Here is a 23,659-nt window from a genome sequence, read left to right as displayed (position 1 = left end):
AACACACTTACCTGTCTTCCTGACACATTTTGAGTGCCTTAAGCTATCCAGACATACAATCCCATACAAAGAACACTCACTATGCCCTCTGAAATGCCCCAGATGAATTCAAGAACTTAGAACTTGTAACAGATGCAAAGGATTTGGATCACCTTAACGAAACATTACTGTTTGAAGCGACATTTTCCACAAGTGTAATGAAGGAATGAGAGGGTAAGGTAAGAACAACCAGACACAGTTTTTCACCTGTTTTGAATTAGGTGACTCAGATATCTTGACACCAGCTGAGGCCACACCATGTCATCCCACCCGAACAGCTGCATCATTGATAGAACAGGCTGTGGCTGGAGATCCGATAAGGCTTTGCTGGGTATATCCAAAGCTAAGAGAGTAAAACCTGATTTTAAAGAGACAAAAACATGGCACCATGTTAATGGATTTTCAGTACATCTCTGTTCTGCTAAAAGGCATTGAAAAATTAATTCTGATTAATAATGTACAGTCTGGAAGTACCAGATATCTCAAAACTGAGCAACTATTCTAACAGCATTTGTACAGATGTTAAAATGCAGTTGCTGTCCCAAGGAATGGTTAAGTTTACATGATACACTGAACAAAAAAGAGCAAAAGTGGATCTAAAAAGACCCATCTTTAAATAAATTCACAAATCCACAGACTATAAATCCTGAAGGTATAGCTCTACCACCTATGCAATACAAAACATCTTAAAAACTTGCTTTTTTGTCTTCTTGGCCTCCCTTTCTTGCCTCCATCCACCACTTTTCCCTTGTACACAGATGTATTACGGTGTTTTACAAGGTGGAGTTTTATTTATTTGCTTAGGGGTTTTTTTTATGCCCTTCTTGCAGTAAAGAACTGTATTTGGAAATAATTCACTCAGTAAAAGCTGGTATCTTTTCAGTTTTAGAATAGACTTTGTGTCTATTCTAGAGTCTACTGTGTAAATAAACTGCAGACAAGCTTATTCCTGACAAAATGATCTTCACATAACAGTTGCAAATCTGGAAACTGGGATAGTGCTTTGCACAGAGTTTTTGTTAATGAAGCATAACCTTTTGCTGTTTCTGTTAGGTCTACTGTGGAATCTATATCTAACACTACCACTGCAAAGATATAGCACATTCTTTATGCTGAAAATGACAAATGCATTTAAACTGAGGAGGAAAATGTAATCTGAAATGCTGAGCACTTAGTAGGTTATAGGAAATGAGAGGCACCAAATGAGTCAGGGAAACTGACTGTGGAAGGCAATGAAATAAAGAGGCTCCCTAGTTCCCCAGTTCAAGTTAAATATAAAATGTATTAAAACAATTATTTATAAAACTGGATGCATTGAGAAGCTGGCTTTGAGTCAGCTAGTGTTCAGGAACAACAGTGAAGCTATTTTAATTAGTGATGTGGGGACAAACCACCTTAAGCTATGAAAGACTTCACATTTCCATACGTGCCCCAGAATAAAAGAGGAGGTCATACAGAGTCCCCACTCTGCCTTAGGTGAGGAAGCAATTTGTACCTGACTTCTTCCAGACTATCACATTTGTTTCGACAGCATCAGCCCTAACATGGGTGGAGGAATAATGGGAGGCAGAAACGGTGAGTCCCAGGCTACTGCCTGGCAGGGGGAGCAGGAGAGCTGTGACAGCTGCTCTCCCCTCTGGGCTGCAGCCTCTGAGGCAAGAAGCTCACACAGTGTGGGAATGGCTGGTCTTCCTCTGTAGTACTGCCTAACACATCTCTATAAAGCAGGTCACAACTGCACTCCCCTGCTTCTGAGCGGAGTTTATAATAGGTTGTTCTTCTTGCTATTTCACTCTGTTAATATAAAATAAAAAGATATGACACTGTAGGAAATGAAAGGAAGTTTTGACATTAACAACCTCTTCCTTTGATTTGTATTGCTGCTTTCCCATAGATGCTTCAGCAGTGTGAGACCACTACTGGCACACACTGCCTCCTTCATTAATGCTGCCTACTAACTACTGCAGAGCTGCTTCAAATGAAGGGTCTTTTAACTTTTCTGTTCCTAACTTGGTACTTCCGAGCTTGGAACTTTATCTAATCCATACCATGATGGGAAAAAAAACATTTTATACTTCACTTCTCTGAGCTGAACAGATACAAGATCTCATTGTAACCACAGAACACAATGGTAGCTAAAGATCAAACTGGGATTTCTTTCTATTCTCTGCCATGCTGACTCGTTGCACACGGAGTTCACATCCAGAACGTTGCACTTTAAGATTAAAACCCTTCAGTGTAAGGCAAGATAAATAATTAAAGCGAATTACACAATAGTTTTACAAGCATGACCACAAGGGTTCAGCAAAAACCAATACAGCCATGTAATCAACCTTTTACAAATTGCCTTCAAGTGTAAAATATTGCTCAAAAAATTGTTTGATTTGCAACTGTAATGAATAATTCAATTAAAAATTAGAATGAACTTCTCCAAGAACACGTGGATTCTAGATACAGTGAATGAAGTGATTCTCATTTATATCGTGTAACATTTGCAGTGTTGATATAACCTGTGACTAGTAGGGAAAAAGAAGTCATGCTTGTATAGCTTCAAACTCCTGTGGAGTTTGTATAGTTTCAAACTATACAAAGTATACTTTCAAACTCCTGCAAGTTCCCTGCTGGCACCAAACTGGGAGCACTGGCTGATTCCCCAGAGGCTGTGCTGCCATTCAGCAGAATCTTGACCGGCTGCAGAGTTGGGCAGAGAGGAAACTCCTGAGGTTCAACAAGGACAAGGGCAGAGTCCTGCAGCTGGGAAGGAACAACCCCAGGCACCAGGACAGGCTGGGGGTTGAACTGCTGAAGAGCAGCTCTGCAGAGAGAGATCTGGGAGTGCTGGTTGATAATAAACTGACCATGAGCCAGCAATGTGCCCCCGTGGCCAAGGAGGCCAATGGCAGCCTGGGATGCATCAAGAGTGTGGGCAGCAGGTCAAGGGAGGTTCTTCTCCCCCTCTAGTCTGCCCTGCTGAGGCCTCATTTGGAGTCCTGTGTCCAGTTCTGGGCTCCTCAGCTCAAGAGGGACAGGGAAGTGCTGGAGAGAGGCCAGCACAGGGCCACCAAGATGATCAAGGGTATAGAACATCTTTCATATGAGGAAAGGCTGCGGGAACTGGGGCTGTTTAGTCTGGAGAAGAGGAGACTGAGGGGGGATCTCATTAACATTTACAAATATCTGAAGGGTGGGTGTCAGGAGGTTGGGACAGCACTTTTTTCTTTAGTAGCTAGCAACAGGACAAGGGGTGATGGGATGAAGCTGAAACACAAAACGCTCCATTTAAATACAAGAAAAAAAAATTTCTTACTATGAGGTGAGGGAGCCCTGGCACAGGCTGCCCAGGGAGGGTGAGGAGTCTCCTTCCTTGGAGGTCTTCAAGACCCACCTGGACACGTTCCTGTGCAACCTGATCTTGGTTGACCTGCTTGAGCAGGGGGGTTGGACTGGATGATCTCTAAAGGTCCCTTCCAACCCTACCATTCTATGACTCTATGATTCTAACTCTCAATCTGTTGGTATTCTATCAAGTAATTCAACACTATAATATTTTATCCTGTCAAAATATTTAGTACACAATCTACTTTCTGGTGTTTATGCACGTTTCAGTTACTACACAGAAACAGAAATACCCCCAACAGGAAAACATAATCCTTGAAGGTTTGTGACCCAGTAAATAGCACCGAATTCATTCGGCGGCAGGGAGGAGGAGTCAGTGCTAACCTGCAGCTGTATCAGCCAGCAGCCGCGAAGGAGGCATCTGTGACATCCTCTGGCTCTTCAAGTAAGGAAAGAAATTTCTCCAGAGAGCAGCAGCAACAGCAAGGTGGTGCTCTTTAGCCACTGATGGAAGCTGCGCTCCTGGGGCCCTGCTCCCTGGTTGAAGCCCCTGGCTCACACGTTTGTGCACACTCCTAGGGAAAAGACAAAACAAACCAACAAAATCAACATTTACCTTCCACAAACGAAAAATTCTCATCTTTTAAAACCGTGTTTCAACTCCTTTAAACCGCAGGGCCCGAGAACCGCAGGATCATTTGGAGCAATTAAAACCTTTATGCATAGATATTACGCGTGCCGGTTACTTGATGGATGAATGATGGCATATTAAGCACCATAAAGTTAATGTTAATTACTAATGTCAACCATTAATTATATGCTTTTTAATATGTCAGATCAAAATGAGGAATAGGCAGCTTTAAAACGAGCACGTGCGATTTGTAGCTGCTGGCCTGACAAGCGAGTCTGCTCACGGCCCGCAGCCAGATGCTTCCTCAACATTTTTTTGTCAGGAGGGGTTTTAGGCTAGGCTTGTGTACAGCAAGTAATGGCAAATGATTTCGATCAATTGTAAAGCTTCCTTCTGAAACCTACTCCCCATTTGCAAAACCTCACTAGGTACGAGTCGAGATAAGAGAAAAGATTCATTTTATCCCGCTGCGTTGCAGACAATTAGGTTTGACAGCAGTGCCCACAGCTTTGTTAGTACAGTAAGGACAAAAGTTACCACTGCACAGAACTCCCATCTCTTCCTGAGACGTTGTGGCATGAATTCAATAATGCACTCAATTTTCTTTGATTCCTCTAGTACCATTCCTGCTACTTAATCTAATTTGGAAGTTGTGACTTTCTAGAGGTTTAATAGAGATATGTCTGCAGGGAATCAATGTTCTCAGAGAAATGGGGGGAGGAGGAAGCATTAATAAATTTGTCTGGTAGAGGAGGATAGGAGGCATTACTGCACTGGGCTGATCAACTAAATAACATGCTTATTAAAAACAATCTGTAGGAACGCACTATCATTCCTGTTCCTATTTATCTTCTGGTCAACTCAATTGAGATTGTGCATTAAAGCACAGGCAGCATTATTACATTTGCTTTATTAAATTCTATAAACAGCACTGTAAAGCCAGAGTCAAGATATTTATAAGATAACGGCAAACAGCAGAGGCACGGAGACTTGCCTTAACACTAACGTTTGTAGACCATCATATTTTTTTTCTGCCCCTTAATTGCCGTTGTCTCAACAGCAAGTGCTTCACAAAACTCCTCCCCCTAAGACCTTTCCTCTGTGCTCACCCTCATCTGAAAGGAGCCAAAACAAAAACAGGAGGAAAAAAAATACATTCCAGCCCCCAAGTTCCCTTCCGGGAATGTGGGGAAAATTAGGAAAGAATTACACAACTCACAGCACTCATTAGGACATCTGAAATGGAATAATTTTAAATAAAGAGCAGGCTGGCTGCAAGGCCTTCTCCCTGTACTACGCTTGATATTAGAAGCGCATCTCATTATATCAAATTAGTATCCAAAAAATTCTGCCTAACACGTAATTTAGAACATAAAACACACTGGCTGTCAAAGGTAACGACACCTTATGCCTGCCTGCAGGCATCCATTAGTTCCAATAGGACAGACAGAGGGAGAAGTGAGTACCAGCTACTTTTCAAACGGCCTACGTTTAACAGACACGGAAGGGTACGTAATACTTGGAGGAATCAAGTATTTCTTTGAGAGACTGGTGCGAGTTCAAACACAGGAAGAGAAGCCAGGAATTCTAAACCCAACATTTATTCCCTCTGTGGCTTCACATAAATCATACAGCCTTTGTTAGCCTCAGTTTCCCAGCCATGATATTTGGATAGTAAGACAGCTTACCCTTTAAGGATGCTGAGAAAACAATCAGTGCTTAGAAACTGAGGATTATATTCAGCATGTCAGTTGGTATTCCTGTTTACAAGGCATATTCTCCAAGTCAACGTGAATCGAAACAGAAGCGAGATTAGCATAAAAAGTCAAGCAGTACTTCTTTGGGAGTATCCCTTATTAACAAAAGGACAAAGAAAAGGCTGCAGAAATAGAGAAGTGTAGAGAACAAACAATGAAAAAGTAAAAAGCAGGGCTGGAGAAGCAAGTTAAAAATACATTTTTGCCCATTACAAGATGAAAAAAGTAAGAAGTTTAACAGTAAAAAACATGAAAGGGTCTTTTTGGTGTGTTTTGTTAAGAAAGGAAAGCACAATGCATCATACTGCAGAGAAGAAAACTTACTGGACCGGATTCTGCCCTACTCACATCCACACTACACTGTAAAATTCCACAAAGACCTTTTTCTCTCCTCTAAACTGCCTCTCCAAAGAAGGGTGCCTTGCATCTCCTTTAGCCATCTATGCAAAACAGAAGGGTGTACAGACTTCCAAAGTAAGGTAATATATCTCTGTGTCAGTGGAAGGGCAACACGTACAGATCAGTATTTATTCATGGTAACCTACACAAATGCTTGCAATAAGGTAAATGCTTAGAATCGATGGGGCATCAATACGTGTTGCAGTGGAAGCAGCCAACTGCTTCTACCAACAAGTACATGGGGTTTTTTTTTTTAAGTACATAAAAATATGGAGAAATGAAATTTGAGTTTTTATCCAGGCTTCCACATTTTCCCAATAATGAACAAGCATACCACCCAACATCACCCCATCTCTGAAACTACATATATGCAGTTTTCCACTGTGTTAAGAGCTCTAAAACCACTGTTTGTCTCACTACAGTGGTCATAACTTGGTGTGGTTTTCACTTCTTTTTCACTTCTTTTTCATTTTACCATCAGCTCAAATAAACCCTGGGTTTATAAAAGAAGGAAATGTTTGTGCCAGCTGAATGAGGGTTGTGCTGGGCACATAGATAATGGCAGTGGCATGTGGGATTATTTCCTAACATCCTACATGGGGGTAAGGAACTGCAGCCATTTGTCTGGATGCAGATGTTGTAATCATGAATCATCCTCTTGCAGACATAAACCATGCCTTTGCAAGCCTGGATTACTAAAATCCAGGGTTCAGAAAACCCCAATATGAAATAAGACCCCTCTTCTCCTACCAGCATTGCCAGGGACACAATTACCACCCTCAAGGACTCTCTGACTACAAATGCAGACACTGGTTTCTTCACAGACCTGGGGTTCCTCTGCTCCCAGAAGAATGACAGGCCAGCCACAGCATTTGCAGAACTCACCTGCCCAGTACACCCAAGATTAAGCTCAGCAAAGTCTTTTTAAAGGACCTGAATGACCTTTTGATGTCAAAACAACTAAAAATTAACAAACAATACCCACTTGCAGGACCAACACCTTTGGATAAGTCTAGGGAGATTGGGTAGAGATATATGAGTATTTCTAAAATGATAAATGGCTTTGATGCTTAGAATTTCAATTAGTAACATCAGTTCTTTCAAAGAAAACTCAAGCCAAGTGAAATGAAACAAAGCATCACCACTTTCAGATTCAAAGACAGGTAATAGGGGCTTTGTGCTCTCTGCAAATCAATGGAACTTGAATGATACTTGACTTTGGAGATTTCCCTTTCAAACATTCTCTCTATTTTTGCATAACTATAAGTTTATCCATGCAGTTCCTCATTTTGATATTTTGGCAGCAAATCCTATTAATGTTGCAACTGAAGTGGTAACAACAACAGAAATGAATGGGGGAAATCAAGGCTTCTGCAGCTATGGGGTAGCTATGAAGGTTTCATCATAAGGAACTGAAGAGATATGGAGATTAGGTGATGCAGAAAACAATAAAGTGAGAGCTTTGATTTCAGAGGAGAAAGATTGACATTCTCTCAACAAAACCCAGACACAGAGGTAATGTCAGCTACTCAAAAATGTGTGCAACAATAAAGTTATCGGCTTAAGGCCTCCCAAAAATCAAAAGCTACATTAATACAATTAAAAGTACATTTATTTCTGCTGCAAAAAACCCCAAACAAGCAACATTTTAAAAACCCAAGAAAATAACAAAAAATAGCAACAGCCTACACAGTAAGTATGGCATTAAAATAAAATCTAAAAGAGAAGTGCCAGTGCTGACATCATTCCATTTCACATGGAAAGGTGTTTCTGCTTCCCTTCCCACTTTACATGTTAATACAAAGAAATCATATAGCACCAATGTATGGCAAAAGATTCAGTTTTCCTATAGAAATCTATCCAGTCCTATTTTCTGTGGTTGTATAAATCCCACTGCAGCAATATGCCCAAAATATGTGCTACAGCTACAGGTGCAGAACTCCAAGATCACTAGACCGTCTGTCCAGGTTTAGGCCCATCAGGGAACAAAAGACCATGATTAGCCTCAAGTACTGAAGAGCCTGAGGATTGCCAAAGGGTGAGGAGAGCTTAATTGCCCCTTGAGGGTCAGGACAAAACAGAGCAGGCTGCTGGGCTTGGGGAAGGAAACAGAGAATAATTTAATGCCACATCAACTGAAACATAACCTTAAACCCAAAACATAACCAAAATAAAACAACACAGAGTAGTACAACAATGAAGAGTCCGACCAGCCCTTTAAGAACACCTTCTCCCCACCCCTCCCCTCTTCCCTGGCTCAGAGCCCTGATCCCAGGGTTTTTACCTCCTGCACCCCTGAACGGCCCAGGGGCGCAGGGAGTGGGGGTTTCAGTCAGTCTGCTCCCGATGGCTTCTGCCCTTTGCCTCACCTCAGGACAGGTGGGCTCTGCACCCATCCTCCCTGCAAGCCCGTGGGGTCCCTCACACACACACAGCCCTGCCCGGGCTGCTCCCACGCGCATTGATCCCAGAGGCTGCAGCTCCTCTCGGCCTCTCGTGTGGGGCTGCTCTGGGCCCGCAGGCTCCAGCACGGCCTGTGCCATGGCCGTCTCCCCACACAGTCCCTCGCCCGTCCGGGCTCACTCACACGGAGCTGCTGGTGGCTCTCGGTCCTGCCATGGCCCTCCATGGGTTGCAGGGGTACAGCTGCATTCTCGCCACGGCTTGCAGAGGGGTCTCTGGTCTGGTGCTCCTCCTTCCTTCTTCCTTCTCTGGCTGTAGATGCCATAAGACATCGATGCTTCTTCAATACCTCTACTCATTTTTCTTTCACTCTACCAGAATTGCTCCTCTTACTATGACCAGACATAGAGGTTTCCATTTCCAGTAACTAAGCCTATCCAACATTAAGCAGAAAAAGATCCTTGAATGCCTTCCATATGCACATACTTCATTGATCCATACAGATACCAGTTCCTGTGTTTACAAACTCTCTGTTCACCTTCTACTTAGTAATTTGTTCATAAGCATTTACTTGCTCTTATGTCTGTGCTTCAACTACGCAGTTTACACATTTCTGAAATCATAACCTGTCATACTACCATAAAACACAATACAGAGTGTGGAGGAAAACACATTTTTAAAGTGGGATAATTACTTTTATACAGCGTTTTTCTAAACATTCCAAAAAGAAAAGCAGGTTTAAGTATGGACTATAACACTGGCATTCAGAAAAGCAAGAACAAATGGTTGCATCTGGGTTGAAGTCTGCTTTCAATGCACCATCATGGAGCTGTGCCAAGGTACAAATAACAAACTTGTATGCTCCTACATCTCTTATAGATGCAGATTCACGAGAATGAAACGGATCAGTATTCATAGAAGTGACACCCAAGCTGCACAGTGGTTCCACAATGGCCCAGATCCTCCAACAAAAATGTGCCCCAACTTTAACATGCTTAGAAATTGGTGGCAAATCACGGATGTGGGTTTCAGGCATCTCATGGTAAAGGCTTTTGACTTTCTGCTCACTGGTGAATGATGTAACCACTTGACCCAATGTTTAAGAAGGTGAACCTTCTTTTCTCTTGGCCACAGTTATGGGCTCTGCAGGGCTCTGCAATGAACTCTTGTTTGTCAGTGTGTTTAGTAAGTGCACTGACTTGTAAGTATGCTTACAAGAATTTTACGTGCTAAAACATCTAGTTTATGGCCTCAAAGTGCCTCAGGTGGATGCTAAAAGCTAAGGCCCGAAAACCAGCTTTAGTGTCTCTGGGCACACACATGTTTAGGTAACTAGGGAACTTCAGTGGTTAAAACAGCATTCTACACACTTCCAGACACTTCCACATTTAAGCTCTTTCAGTGAAACACGCATGAAGGAACGTGACTAAATTCTACCCAAGTCTGATTCAAACATCCAAGTCCTCTTTTAAATCTGTTTCTAAGCTCTTTGAGATACAATTTCTTGTTTTATATCACTTTAAGTAGTACCCAGTATATTGAGACCAGTATGACTGCAGTAAGAACTGGACAGAAGATGAAATCCCACCTCAAATCAGAATCTCTCAACTTCTTTCCACATCTACAATATACACACAAACTATTTACAAAGTTTCTTCATATTTAAGCAACAGCCTTTTTACTCTAAAAAAAACACCCAAATCAAACTTGAGAGCTGAGAATATTCACTCATCCTTACAGAACTAACAGATACCAGCAAGATGGGCAATGTGAGAAGCTTAAAGCCCTTCCCCTAAATTTTCCCATCCATTAAAAGAAGCATTTGAATAAAAATCCCCCAGTTTACAACAGAAGTGTCAGCACTGTGTAAGCCATAATGGCAGTATCACCACCACAGAGCTGTACTGCTGACTGGACAAACAGTACTGTGAAAATCATTATACAATATTACCAGACATTAACAAGCCCCCATTAGAGCAGTATTTATGTTTCAGTGTTCTTCCTTCAGCTTCATTTGCTTCAATAATCTACAATTAACTGCATGTTTAAGTGTTTACTGCAAAAAGGATGTCCGAACAGTATGCCCAGTTATATACAGGTATGATGATCACTGATGGGTGTGATGAGGTAGGGAAGGCTAACATATGAAAAGGGATGCTTTTCATAACTCTTAACATCCAGGGTTTTTATTAAATGCTTCAATTCATCCATTTGTGCTCAAGTTTTTTTATGGCACAGACTTGCACAACATCACACATGTCAGTGTTACAGTGTGCCTTCATCAGGCACAACAACGTGAAGCGTACACAAAGTGACATGTCTTAGATGTTGGATGAGATCCAAAGGGATAAAAGGATGTAGTGGTTAAAAAGCAGGGCACAAACAGATCTCAGACTCCTGAATCATAATTCCCCAACTGCTCACTTAGTCATATCACCCTCTTTTAACCAAGAAGTTCCCTAGGTGCCTGCAATTCAGCTACACAAGCCTTGAGCTGAGCATCTAACCTACAATCTCTGTCTGCTGGGGCTCAGAAATCTGATCATGACTAACCCAGACCAAAACAAGCAGTCCACACAAAGTGCAGCAGTAGCTACCTTCATTTTAAAACCTCAAATACACTTCTTTTTTATTAAAAAAAAGGTAACAACTGATGAGTCCCAGCCTCAGGGTGGAAGGCACCTGATACAGTTTTGATAGTCTGATCTGGGGATCAGGTTCTGCTCCTGACGTGAGTTTTACAATAAGTCAGTCATCGGATAAAAACACTAAATCCCTGAACAAGGAATGGAGCCCATGACACTCTTATCCCCTCATATTACATCCTAACCACTAGGTAACAGATATTTACTTGTTCAGATTGTTGTCTGTTATTTAAAACATGCAAAGAAACAACAAAAGAAAAAAAACCCAAAGATATATAAGTACACAACTTCAGCTGTGTGACTCTATAGCGGTTCCAAGCATAGAATCATAGAATTATTTCAGCTGGATGAGCCTTTTAAGCTCATGGAGTGCATCCTTTGTCCCAGCCCTATCAACCACTAGACCATTTCCCTCAGGGCAACATCCACCCAGCTCTGAAACCCCTCCAGCACCAGGTGACTCCAGCACCCCCCTGGGCAGCCCCTGCCAATGCCTCACAACCCTTGCAGCAAAGAAATTCCTCCTCACATCCAGCCTGAACCTCCCCTGCTGCAACTTGAGGCTGTTTCCTCTTGTTCTATTGCTTGTTCCTAGGGAGAACAGACCCACCCCTGCCGGGCTACAGCTTCCTTTCAGGTAGTTGTAGAGAGTGAGAAGGTCTCCCCTGAGCCTTCTTTTCTCCAGGCTCAACAGCCCCAGATCCCTCAGCCCTTCCTCACAGGAGACGTGCTCCAAATCCTTTCCTAGCTTGGTAGCCCACCTCTGGATCCTCTCCAGCACCTCAGTGTCCTTGTAGAGAGGGGCCCAGAACTGGACACAAGATTCGAGGTGCAGTCTCACCAAAACCATGTACAGGGGAATGATCACCTCCCTGCTCCTGCTGACAACACTGTTCCTGATCCAGGCCAGGATGCCCTTGGCTTTCTTGGCCACCTGGGCATGCTGCTGGCTCGTGTTCAGCTGCTGCCAACCAACACTGCCAGGTCCCTCTGTGCCTGGCAGCTTTGCAGCCACTCCTCCCCAAACCTGTAGCACTGCTGGGGGTTGTTTTGGCCCAGGGGCAGGACCCAACGCTTGGCCTTATTGAAACTCATGGCACTGGCCTTGGCCCAGCCATCCAGCCTGTCTAGATCTCTCTGTAAAGCTTCCCTGCCCTCAAGCAGATCAACACTTCCACACAGCTTGGTCTCATCTGCAAACTTACTAAGGCTGCACTCTATCCCCTCACCCAGATCATTAATGAAGATGTTAAACAGGAGTGGCCCCAGCATGGGGCCCCAGTGGGGACACCACTCCTGACCGGCTGCCAACTGGATTTAACTCCATTGATCACAACTTGTTGGACCTGGCCATCTAAGCAGTTTTTCACCCAGGAAAGTGTATGCTCATGCAAGCCAAGAACAGCCAATTTTTCTAAGAGAATGCTATGGGAAACAGTGTCAAATACCTTACTATGTTTATATGTGTGTATATGTAGATATAGAGATATATAGAGAGAAATAAAAATGCCAGGGTATCTAGTGTAAGTTGTGAGACACACAGGCATTAGGGTAGCACTTCAATGGTGACAGCTTGTCTGTAAAACCTCAGCTAGTCATTGCTAAAAGATAGTCTACCTTCCTCCATACAAAAATCCTAACCATACTCTTTTGTGTTTTCTCCATGTGCTCATCAGGCAAACATCGCTCCTAACCATCCTAAACCATACTTTGCATTATGTTCCCTTAATTGAAAAAAATGCCTATTATCAAAACAAAAAAGGCTACAGATCCTTTCTATTTACCACACATCAATTGCTGCCTGAGCAGAAGCAGATCACAATACTCTTTCCTATTGAAGATACAGTAGGTTTAAATGGAGCCATTCCAGTTCTTTCATCGGTGGTATAAATCTTCAACTCTCAGTGGAAGAGCCTAGTATATTCCTATTGTTAGAGGATCATTGACAGAACAGACACAACAGTTAAGAAGCTTCTAATGTGACAATTTATATAAGCAGAGTAATTAAAGTATATTAGAAATCCAGATAATCTCCCCCAATCAAGCCAATGAAGGGCAGCTCATGGGCATTCAAATCACACATTGCAATTTAGCTCAGAGTCACCTTCACAAGCTAAATAGTATCAACAGAAAATACTTTAAATTAAATGATACTTGCTTCATTATTAAACCTATCCAGGAAACTACATGAAACTCCTTGCAGATACAAACATTTTAAGAACAGTTACCCAATTTAAAGAACTACTTTCTTTCCTTTTAGCGACCTGAAGCCTAAAGCCAAGTTTCATTTCTCAATTACTAGAGAGCAGTAAAAGTTCCCAGGATACCACCAACAGGTTTGGCAGAGGTAAGAGGATAAAAATACTCAGGGTATTCACTAAAACACAGGGAAGAGAGGGGGAAAAATGTGATAGATCCTTTAAAATACAAGTACATTGGCAGCAGTATTTTTCCACACTATCCTAGAGTGTATTAGTACAGACGACGTGAGACATCAGTAATTAAATAACTATACTACCAACAGCTAGGGAATCTAGCTCTTAGGATTTTTTTTAATAGTCTCACAAGCAATTTCATCCTTTTGCCATTTCTGTTTGGGTTGGTTTGCATTATGTATCTTCTACAAGTCAGTCTATCAACTGTACAATTAAAAGCTTTCGATTAGATTACATTTCGACTTCAAATGAACAGTAAATCAAAACCTGCACTCTTTATAAAGCTTTCCAAGTTTAAGGTCACATTAAAAAAAACAACCCAAAACCCTCCAAAACATAACTATTGCAAATGACCTCATAACAAGTACAAATGGAAAAGGGACACTATTCAGATTAGTTACTTTTCCTAACATTTGGGTTTTTAGACAGTAGATGCTGTAACACACAGTGTAGCGGCTTCTTCGTTAGAGAAATATGATTCAAGAAATGTGGCTCTGAAACTAATACAGAGGAATCTAGTATATCAATATTCTTCACTAAGTTCTTTAGATTTAAATGTAACTCTACAAACAGCAGGTAGCCCAGAAAAATGTGCTAAAAGTCTTATTTTTTACAGGACTTTTGAAACAATGATATCTTAGTATAGTCAGCAAACTTACTTCTCGTTGCTTCATCTATTTTTCCAACCAAAGAATCACTAAAGTTGGCAAAAGCAACCATGACCTAACTCCAAAGTTTTCAAATCAAGCATTCAGAGATATTAGTTTGTTACATTTCAGCAGCTCTGAACGCATTTATCCCTTAAAACTTAAAAACATACTAATTCTTTGGGAGTTCACCTTCTGGACTTTTAGAGGGAAGGAGCACATAGGACTGACAAAGGAGAGCCAAAATCTAGGTGTAACTCATACATACTCCTTTACTTCTACTGGAAGGCAAAAGTTGCACAAAGGCCAAAGCAGTACTAGCTTGAACACAGAAAGTTCCACTTAAACATAAGAAAAAACTATTTCATTGTGAGGGTGAGGGAGCCCTGGCACAGGCTGCCCAGAGGGGTTGTGGAGTCTCCTTCCTTAGAGGTCTTAGACATGTACCTGTGTGACCTGATCTAGGTGAACCTGCTTCTGCAGAGAGATTGGACTAGATGATTTCTAAAGGTCCCTTCCAACCCTACCATTCTATGGATTCTGATTCCCATCCTTTACTAGAGAGCAGTAAAAGTTCCCAGGATACCACCAACAGGCTTAGCAGAGGTAAGAGGATAAAAAATGCTATCTTAGATCTCATGGAGTTGCAGGAAGAAATGTAGAAATCCTTCAAAAAGGAAGAAAAAAATCTACAGAAACAAAGTGATCCCCAAGCACAGACAGCTTTACCATCTTTAGTACACTACTTTCATCACATTCTTCCTGCAGCAACCTTTCCCCCATGCACTGTATGGCAGAAGAGAGACCTGGGACACATTAGGATCAGCGTGTTCTGTCCTTCTGACTCTCCCAGATGACTGTGGCTGCAGTGAGACTTGCAATGATCCACGCCAAAGAGATGGCATAATCATGAGGTGCAAGTGAAAGCTGTCAAATAAGCACTTGTAAGAATTTTCCACTGCTTGATAAAGGTTTTAAATACACAGAGAAATGGGCTATCAATCTACCTGAAACACTTCTCAGTAAATTACAAGAGACAGCGAGTATTTGGAAAAGAAAGAACCTAAAATAAAATAATGGGCCAAGAAAAGGAAATGAAGCTTGAAATTCTTTTTTTACTGACTGGATTGCCTTTACTTTAAAGAGAGGCAAAGCAAGCGTTCACCAAAATTGCAGCTCTTCAAGGGTGGGTGTCAGGAGGCTGGGACATCCCTTTTTTCTATAGTAGCTAGTAACAGGACAAGGGCTGATGGGATGAAGCTGGAACACAAAAAGTTCCACTTAAAGATATGAAAAAACTATTTCAGTGTTTCAGATGAGAGAGCCCTGGCACAGGCTGCCCAGAGGGGTTATGGAGTCTCCTTCCTTGGGGGTCATCAAGACCTGCCTGGACATGTTCCTGTGTGACCTGATCTAGGTGAACCTGCTTCTGCAGGGGGGTTGGATTAGATGATCTCTAAAGGTCTCTTCCAACCCTATCATTCTGTGATTCCATTCTATGATTCAATGTGCAACACTGAAGATGAGGCAATAAGTTCCAGGTTTTCTATGCTTATATTTTCAAATGTTAGAGGAAGGCTGTTTACTAATAGGTCTGCATTCGTCACAGATGCAAGATGTCAACACACCTTACATAGCTCCTTCAGTTTCCTGAGTCACAGGTAGTGCTCTTTCTTTACTTTTAGTTGTGGAACAGTGAGAAATGTTTTTCTCAATTACTCTAAAATATTATTGTGGACTTCTTTTAGAACATAAATATTGCCCTGAAGCACTCAGTATTTTGGAAGCAATCAAACAGCATAACAGCCCCTTAGTTAACCGCTAATTCATTCACCAACAAATGGTTTTCACCATTTTTGACTTGTTAGGTTTAGTGAGTATTTCCTCTATATGCCCAGGTGAAGAAATGTCCAAGGCAAAATCTGCAGGACCACACTAATAAACTTTATAATAGTTACCTGCTCAGCAAAGAGCTCATGTCCTGATATCAAAGGTACTAATCTTCACTGGGATGGAAAGTGTTAATGCTGTGGATAAAAGGTTTTCAACTGCAGTTGAACCATGTGAAGATTATCAATATAGCAGCGATGTACAAAGGGGCTTCAGCAAGGTTACCCAGTTTAATATAATCCTCTCTATAGCTAAGCACAGTAATAGAGAGCCCTGTGTTCACTGTGACAGCATGTTGTGTGTGCTCAGTAATACTTCTAAAACACAGAGAACAAGAAATCCCCAACATCCTTTACTCAAAGACAAAGTAAAGATATTAACAAGAACAGACACACAACCCTCAAACACAAAGGTACAAAAAAAGCCAAACAGTCAGAACTGCAGAGTATTAGTTAGCACTTTCTCCTCAACCCTCCTCTCAAAGGGTTTAACTACATCACAAGAAAGACAAGTTGTTTTGACCATAATTTAAATGCAAGCAACAAGGCTCTAGTCTGCTTTGGCTAGGTCTGTTGGGAGGTAGTATTACATCCACTTCAGCCACCCTAGCAAATCTGTGCCAGAGAGCTGCTGTCTTATTCTAACCACATTTACCCAAGATAAGGTTGCAAGAGCAGCAAAGACAACAGAACTCGCGTTAGTTCGGTGCAACTAGTTCACATTTCAGCTTGTGGCATGGTCTTCGGAAAAACAGACAGCTAATTTAAGCCCAACTGCAATTATCCTTCGTTACTTTTGCTGATATTCAGCCAAGTCAGCTTCTACCCTTTACTATGCAGGCATATGCTAAGATCATGGTTTTCTTTCTCTTTAATGCCAAGTATAAACTAGAACACACAGACATGCAAAGTGAGCCTCTGTTGTCCCAAAATATCAAGTCCCAGGAGAGGCAGTCATAGAATCATAGAATGGTAGGGGTTGGAAGGGACCTTTAGAGATCATCCAGTCCAACCCCCCTGCAGAAACAGGGTCATCTAGATCAGGTCACACAGGAACATGTCCAGGAGGGTCTTGAAGACCTCCAAGGAAGGAGACTCCACCACCCCCCTGGGCAGCCTGGGCCAGGGCTCCCTCATCCTCATGGTGAAATAGTTTTTTCTTATGTTTAAGTGGAACTTTTTGTGTTCCAGCTTCATCCCATCACCCCTTGTCCTGTTGCTAGCTACTATAGAAAAAAGTGCTGCCCCAACCTCCTGACACCCACCCTTTAGATATTTATAAATGTGAATAAGATCCCCCCTCAGTCTCCTCTTCTCCAGACTAAAGATGTTCCAGTCCCCAGATTGTCTTGGTGGCCCTGTGCTGGCCTCTCTCCAGCACTTCCCTGTCCCTCTTGAGCTGAGGAGCCCAGAACTGGACACAGGACTCCAGATGAGGCCTCAGCAGGGCAGAGAAGAGGGGGATCGGAACCTCCCTTGACCTGCTGCCCACACTCTTCTTGATGCATCCCAGGCTGTCATTGGCCTTCTTGGCCACGAGGGCACATTGCTGGCTCGTATTTAGCTTATTATCAATTAGCACTCCCAGGTCTCTCTCTGCAGAGCTGCTCTTCAGCAGGTCAATCCCCAGCCTGTCCTGGTGCATGGGGTTGTTCCTTCCCAGCTGCAGGACTCTGCACTTGTCCTTGTTGAACCTCATGAGGTTCCTCTCTGCCCAAGTCTCCAGCTGGTCAAGATCCCGCTGAATGGCAGCACAGCCTCTGGGGAATCAGCCAGTGCTCCCAGTTTGGTGCCAGCAGAGAACTTGCTGAGGGTACACTCTGTCCCCTCATCCAGGTCGCTGATGAAGATGTTGTTCAGTCCAGGTATTCACTTCAATAGCAGGGCTCAGTCACTCACAGATCTCAGCCAAGCACTCTGTACTAGATGCTGCACTGTTCAGGGCACTGGTGGTCACCTCAGTGCTCTGATCAGGTAAACCAGTGCTCACTTCTTTCAAGAAACAACAGCAATAAAAGAGTAAACACTTAAAAAACCCCTCCATTTAGTTTGCCTAAGCAGCCTTTCAGCATAGGTCAGATTCAAATTTCTTAGTCCTCTTAAAGAATAATCAGTAGAAAAATACAGGGAAAAAATGGACGTGCTTCATTTGAAACTGATACTATGCCAAGTGGTTGTTTTCCCCATATTTAGTTCATATGCATACAAAAAGCCCTTCTAACCCAAAATTTATAGTTCTAAATCATTGCCATTTCACAGTACTGAATATATCTACATTCTAAGTCTCCCTCTCTGGAGGTTTACAAAACCCACCTGGACACATTCCTGTGTGACCTGATGTCGGTGGACCTGCTTTAGCAAGGGGGTTGGACTGGATGATCTCTAAGGGTCCCTTCCAACCCCACCATGCTGTGATGCTGTGATTTTGAAGGGCAGTCTTTGCAAACAGACCGGCATTACAATCCGTTGGAATCAAAATGAGACAAAGTTCTGCAATAAACTCCCACACCACATGTGAAACTTCAGAGCAGTAAACGTGTCTCAGCTTCTACTGCGCTGTTTTGCAGTGATTCTCTCAGAGCTGTGGGCCACATAACCTCACCCGTGGGTTTCCTCCACTGCAGGATTCAAAGCATGTTCATCACATGATTGAAATATGCTCTTTACGAGAGGCAGACATTCAGGCATGAGGGCAGGGTCTGCAAGCACACCATCTCACACATAGACTCATAGAATGGTTTCAGGTGGAACAGCCCTTTAAGCTCATGGAGTGCAGCTTTTGTCCCAGCCCTATCAACCACTAGACCATTTCCCTCAGTGCAACATCCACCCAGCTCTGAAACCCCTCCAGCACCAGGTGACTCCAGCACCTCCCTGGGCAGCCCCTTCCAATGCCTCACAACCTTGCAGCAAAGAAATTCCTCCTCACATCCAGCCTGAACCTCCCCTGGTACAACCTGAGGCCATTTCCTCTTGTTTTAAACAGCCCACTGTCATGCTCAACACCTCAGATGGTCTCAGTTCACGGGGCAAAGTTCCTCCTGATCTGCTCAAGACCTGCTGTGTTCCTTGATTGCTGCCTCATGATCTACCTTGTCAGATCCTAGGAGCAATTCAAAGATGAGAGGTTAAAAGAAAAACACAAAACACAGCTGATGGGGGCTGCTGAGGGTGAAGCTTGCAGGAGTCATTGTGAGCTCGGATCAGTCCTAACCGTGAGACACTTCACCCTTTGGTTTTAAGGCTTCTGTTTGTTTGTTTTAAATAAGGTTCTTCTTTTATAGAAGAAAATCTGTTAGAAAACCACTAGAGAAAAAGCACCTAATTTAGTTTCCAAAGTATTTTACTTTTGAAGGAGCAGGAAGTCTAGATCACTTGAGATGATCTTTATTCATAGCCTATTAGGAATATAAATGCTAGTATCTATCATGCAGGGAACACTGTGCTAGCTGTAACAGTCTTTTAGTTGGAAACAGCAAATCACTGCTGGTATATGAAACTACTTTTAACAGCCTTCCATGACAGCTCTTCCTTCTTGCCATCAAAGCAGGAGGGAATTACAAGAAGAAATTCAAGAGTCACAGCAAATAGGGTGACTCAGCATCATTTGCTTCCCGTTAAAGGCCACCTTCAAAATATTCAAAAGAAAGATCCACCAACCTCATCAAGGCCTTCTGAGGGAGCTCTTTGCTTTCAAAGCTCTAAAAAGATGCCAGAAATCAAACAGTACTCTGGTATTATATGCAACAGTCCTGCCTTGAATACATATTGAGTACACACTGGACATCATTTTGTCAACCCCTCCTGCTCAAGATGGGACAGGTAGGGTCTGTTGCCCTGGATTACATCCAGACAGCTTCTGAGTATCTTCAAGGATGGAGACTCCACAGCTTCTGTGGGAAATCTGTGCCATGATTTGGTCACCCTTACTGTGAAAAAGCATCTCCTGATGTTTAGAGGGAACCTCTTGTGTTTCCGTTTGTGCCCATGGTCTCTGGTCCTGTCACCCGGCACCACTGAAAAGAGCCTGGCTCTGTCCTCCCTGCACCTTCCCTTCACATATTTACATACAGTGATAAGATCCCCCTGAGTCTTCTCTGCTCCAAGCTGAAAGTTCTCAGCTCCCTCAGTCCTTCCTCATAGGAGAGATGCTCCAGTCTTTTAAACATCTTCGTGGTCCTTTGCTGGACTCTCTCCAGCATGCCCATGCCTCGCTTGCACCGGGCAGCCCAGAACTGGACACAGTGCTCCAGGTTTGACCTCACCAGTGCAAAGCAGAGGGTAAGGAGGCTAAGAACCAGCTCCCTCTGGGACCTGTTGGAACTGTTGGTTCAGAACCTTGATGAAGGTATATGGAAACTTTCCACTTCATCATAAAACGAATCCAATGCGAATGCAATTTATAGTGAGAACCGAAGTGCCAGGTTGTAAGTATAGATAAAGTATAGATAAAGATATAGATAGATAAAGAAATGCTCAAGTGAAAAAAAAATGAGTAACTTCTAACTTCAGTCCTACTAATACAAACTGAGATAGCAAATGGATATCTTCCAGAGAACTCTTCTGTTAGAGCAAAACTTCTAAACTGTCATCTTCTAGAAGCTGTGTGTTAAACAGGATTGGTTTTGGACTGGGTTTGTTTAGTTTCTGGGTTTGGTTTTTCTTTTGAGGGTCAGGGTTGTTGTGGCTTTTTGTAGTTTTGTTTCTTTGGGTTTTTTTGAGACAGGAATCACAGAAAAATCTATATTGGAAGGGACTTCTAGAGGTCATCTGGTCGGAGCCCTGCTCAAAAGCAGGGTCGGTCTTGAACAATCGTTGAGGAGAAATTTTACAACCTCACTTTAGAAACTTATTCCAATGTCTGACTGTACTGTGAAAATCTTATCCTTTTATCTAATAAATACTTCCCTCATCACAATCTCAATCTACTGCTCTCTACCACTGTATAGCTCTGTGAAGGATCCAATTCCATCTTATCTATACCCCCCCCAACAGATTGTTATAGAAAACAGTAATATACCTTCCCCCCTGCTACCTCCTATCCAAGTCTTCCTTTTCTAGGGCTAAACAGACTCTGTTTTCTCTGCCTCATCTCACAATGCATTTGCTGTAGACTCATAATCGTCTTGGTGATCCTCTGCTGGACTTAAATAAGTATTTCAATGTTTTCCTTGTACTGGGAACCCAATACAGCACTTACACGATATCATTTACTTGAAACACATTCTTCTAGGACACCAGGAGAGCAGTGAAATGTAGCTGTCTACAGCTACACAATAAGCTCAGACTCTCATACACCAAATATTCTGAATTTTTTAAAAACTAAGCCTTTTTAACCAATTCCTTATGGTCTTTTGCTTGAAAATTAATTCCACAAGAAATGATTAGTGTGCAATGTGACTGGAATGCCAATCACCCGGTTCTGAGAGGCCAGGGCTGAAACCCATTTTTAAGTACAATAATTTCCAAAATCATGCCTTTAGCTCATCCCTGGGACTCTGAGATCAGGATTATATCAGTTGTCAGAGAATTAATAATGATGGGACGGGTCCATATCTGCTGTTAGATATTGTTTCTACGTTTTAAGAAGTAATTTTTCACATATACAGATATCTGAAAAGCCCTGAAATCTCAAAAGGTTGACCTTAAATAGACTTCTCCTTACAATTTATAGCCCAATATAGACTTCTAGTACTGTTGGACTCCTCACAACAGGAACAGACACCCACATTCTGTACTCATATGAGGAAAGGCTGTGGGACCTGGAGCTGTTTAGTCTGGAGAAGAGGAGACTGAGGGGGGATCTTATTCACATTTATAAATATCTAAAGGGTGGGTGTCAGGAGGTTGGGGCAGCACTTTTTTCTATAGTATCTAGCAACAGCACAAGGGGTGATGGGATGAAGCTGGAACACAAAAAGTTCCACTTAAACATAAGAAAAAGCTATTTACCTGTTCAGGTGAGGGAGCCCTGGCACAGGCTGCCCAGAGGGGTTGTGGAGTCTCCTTCCTTGGAGGTCTTCAAGACACACCTGGACATGTTCCTATGTGACCTGATCTAGGTGAACCTGTTTCTGCAGGGTGATTGGACTGGATGATCTCTAAAGGTCCCTTCCAACCCTACCATTCTATGATTCTATGATTAAGTGGATCTCTAAACTCAGTGTTTCATTCAAACAGATCAAAAGTGTACAAACCACTCTGGAATGATTTAAAATCTGAAAGATGTGATGATAAACCCATGCCCATCTTAAAGTTACTAAAATTCTTAGTCATGTTACGGAAAAAAAAAAAGGTTGGCAAATTGCTTGTAACAAATTCACTGAGATCAACTTCACCACCTCTCCCAAATATTTCCCTTTATCCAGCACAGCTTTAGACACGGAGCTTCTCTCATTGAGCATGTTCTCACCCAGACTCAAATATCAAGAAGACAGAGAAACTGGCAAAATAGCCTGCCTCCACTGTTGTTTTACAGGGAAAAATGCTGAGCAACAGCCCTACTGAGGTGATGACCCATGGGTGGTTCTTCTAACTTCACCAGATCTGTCCAAATGACCAAATAAAGGAGAAGCCATGTTCCTGTGTGACCTGATCTAGGTGAACCTGCTTCTGCAGGGGGGTTGGACTAGATGATCTCTAAAGGTCCCTTCCAACCCTACCATTCTGTGATTCTATGAGATGCTGCCATCCCAGTTGGAATTTCCTGATCTGATCACATGTGAAATGGACTGATAGGATAGCTACCCAAAGTCCTGAGGGGAGGTGAAGTAACAGTATCATAATATAAACCCCAGATACTGAAAGAAAACAGAGTATTTCAGTTACCTCAGACATTACAGATAGAACTTTTAGTAACACAGGTCTTACCATTACACATGTAATACTTTGTTATTATCACACTAGTCTTATTTTTCAAGTAGGAACCCTGAGAAAATACTTCAAGTTTTCAGAGCTTTTCTTAACTTAAAACAAGTTCAAAGTGTAGTTCAAATAAAGTTTTTTGCCTTTCAAGTGAAACTCTTTAGCTGCAGCTCCTCTATCTGCCTTTGCAGGAAACCAAAAACTGTATGCACATGGGTACACTCTAGTGTAAGTGGTTTAGGGAAATCTTCTTCTCTAAGAGATTTTGGAAGGCAGGCAAACCTGTACTCAAGATAACGAAGTTAATTGTTTCCAAATTCTAAACCAAAGTATTTCATTTCCTTCCTGAAAAATGTTTTCTTCTTTATGGATTTGTTATGTTTAAGGATGATATTTGTGTAATACATCTTTTTTACTGAAGGAGCTCAATTTGGGTACAAAATGTCTCCTACTAACATTGTGTTCCCAACATTTGGTAAATATAGACAGTAGAGTTGATTTTCTGTCATCCAGGAAGGATGGTAGGCTTGCTGGACTTTATCATCATCCCCTCTGAAACACAGTAAACACCTCCCTCCCCACCACCCCCCCCCCCCAAGGAAAAAAAACCCCAT

At 42.3% G+C, this 23,659-nt stretch overlaps 2 protein-coding genes across 2 annotated transcripts in view; one reads left to right on the top strand and one right to left on the bottom strand.

The window, feature by feature from the left end:
• MMS22L (MMS22 like, DNA repair protein) overlaps window positions 1–23,659 on the bottom strand; it is a 107,531-nt gene that overhangs the window by 30,626 nt on the left and 53,246 nt on the right. The window contains exons 15-16 of the mRNA XM_061989708.1: window positions 3,760–3,950; window positions 247–397 (exon numbers count right to left, since the gene is read on the bottom strand). Coding sequence (XP_061845692.1) covers window positions 247–397; window positions 3,760–3,950 — 342 coding nt within the window. The remainder of the gene's footprint in view (window positions 1–246; window positions 398–3,759; window positions 3,951–23,659) is intronic.
• KLHL32 (kelch like family member 32) overlaps window positions 1–23,659 on the top strand; it is a 216,236-nt gene that overhangs the window by 177,312 nt on the left and 15,265 nt on the right. The window lies entirely within an intron of this gene.

Source organism: Colius striatus, chromosome 2 (genome assembly GCF_028858725.1).
Source record: "Colius striatus isolate bColStr4 chromosome 2, bColStr4.1.hap1, whole genome shotgun sequence".
Lineage (NCBI taxonomy): Eukaryota > Metazoa > Chordata > Aves > Coliiformes > Coliidae > Colius > Colius striatus.
This window is presented reverse-complemented; position numbering and strand designations above follow the sequence as displayed.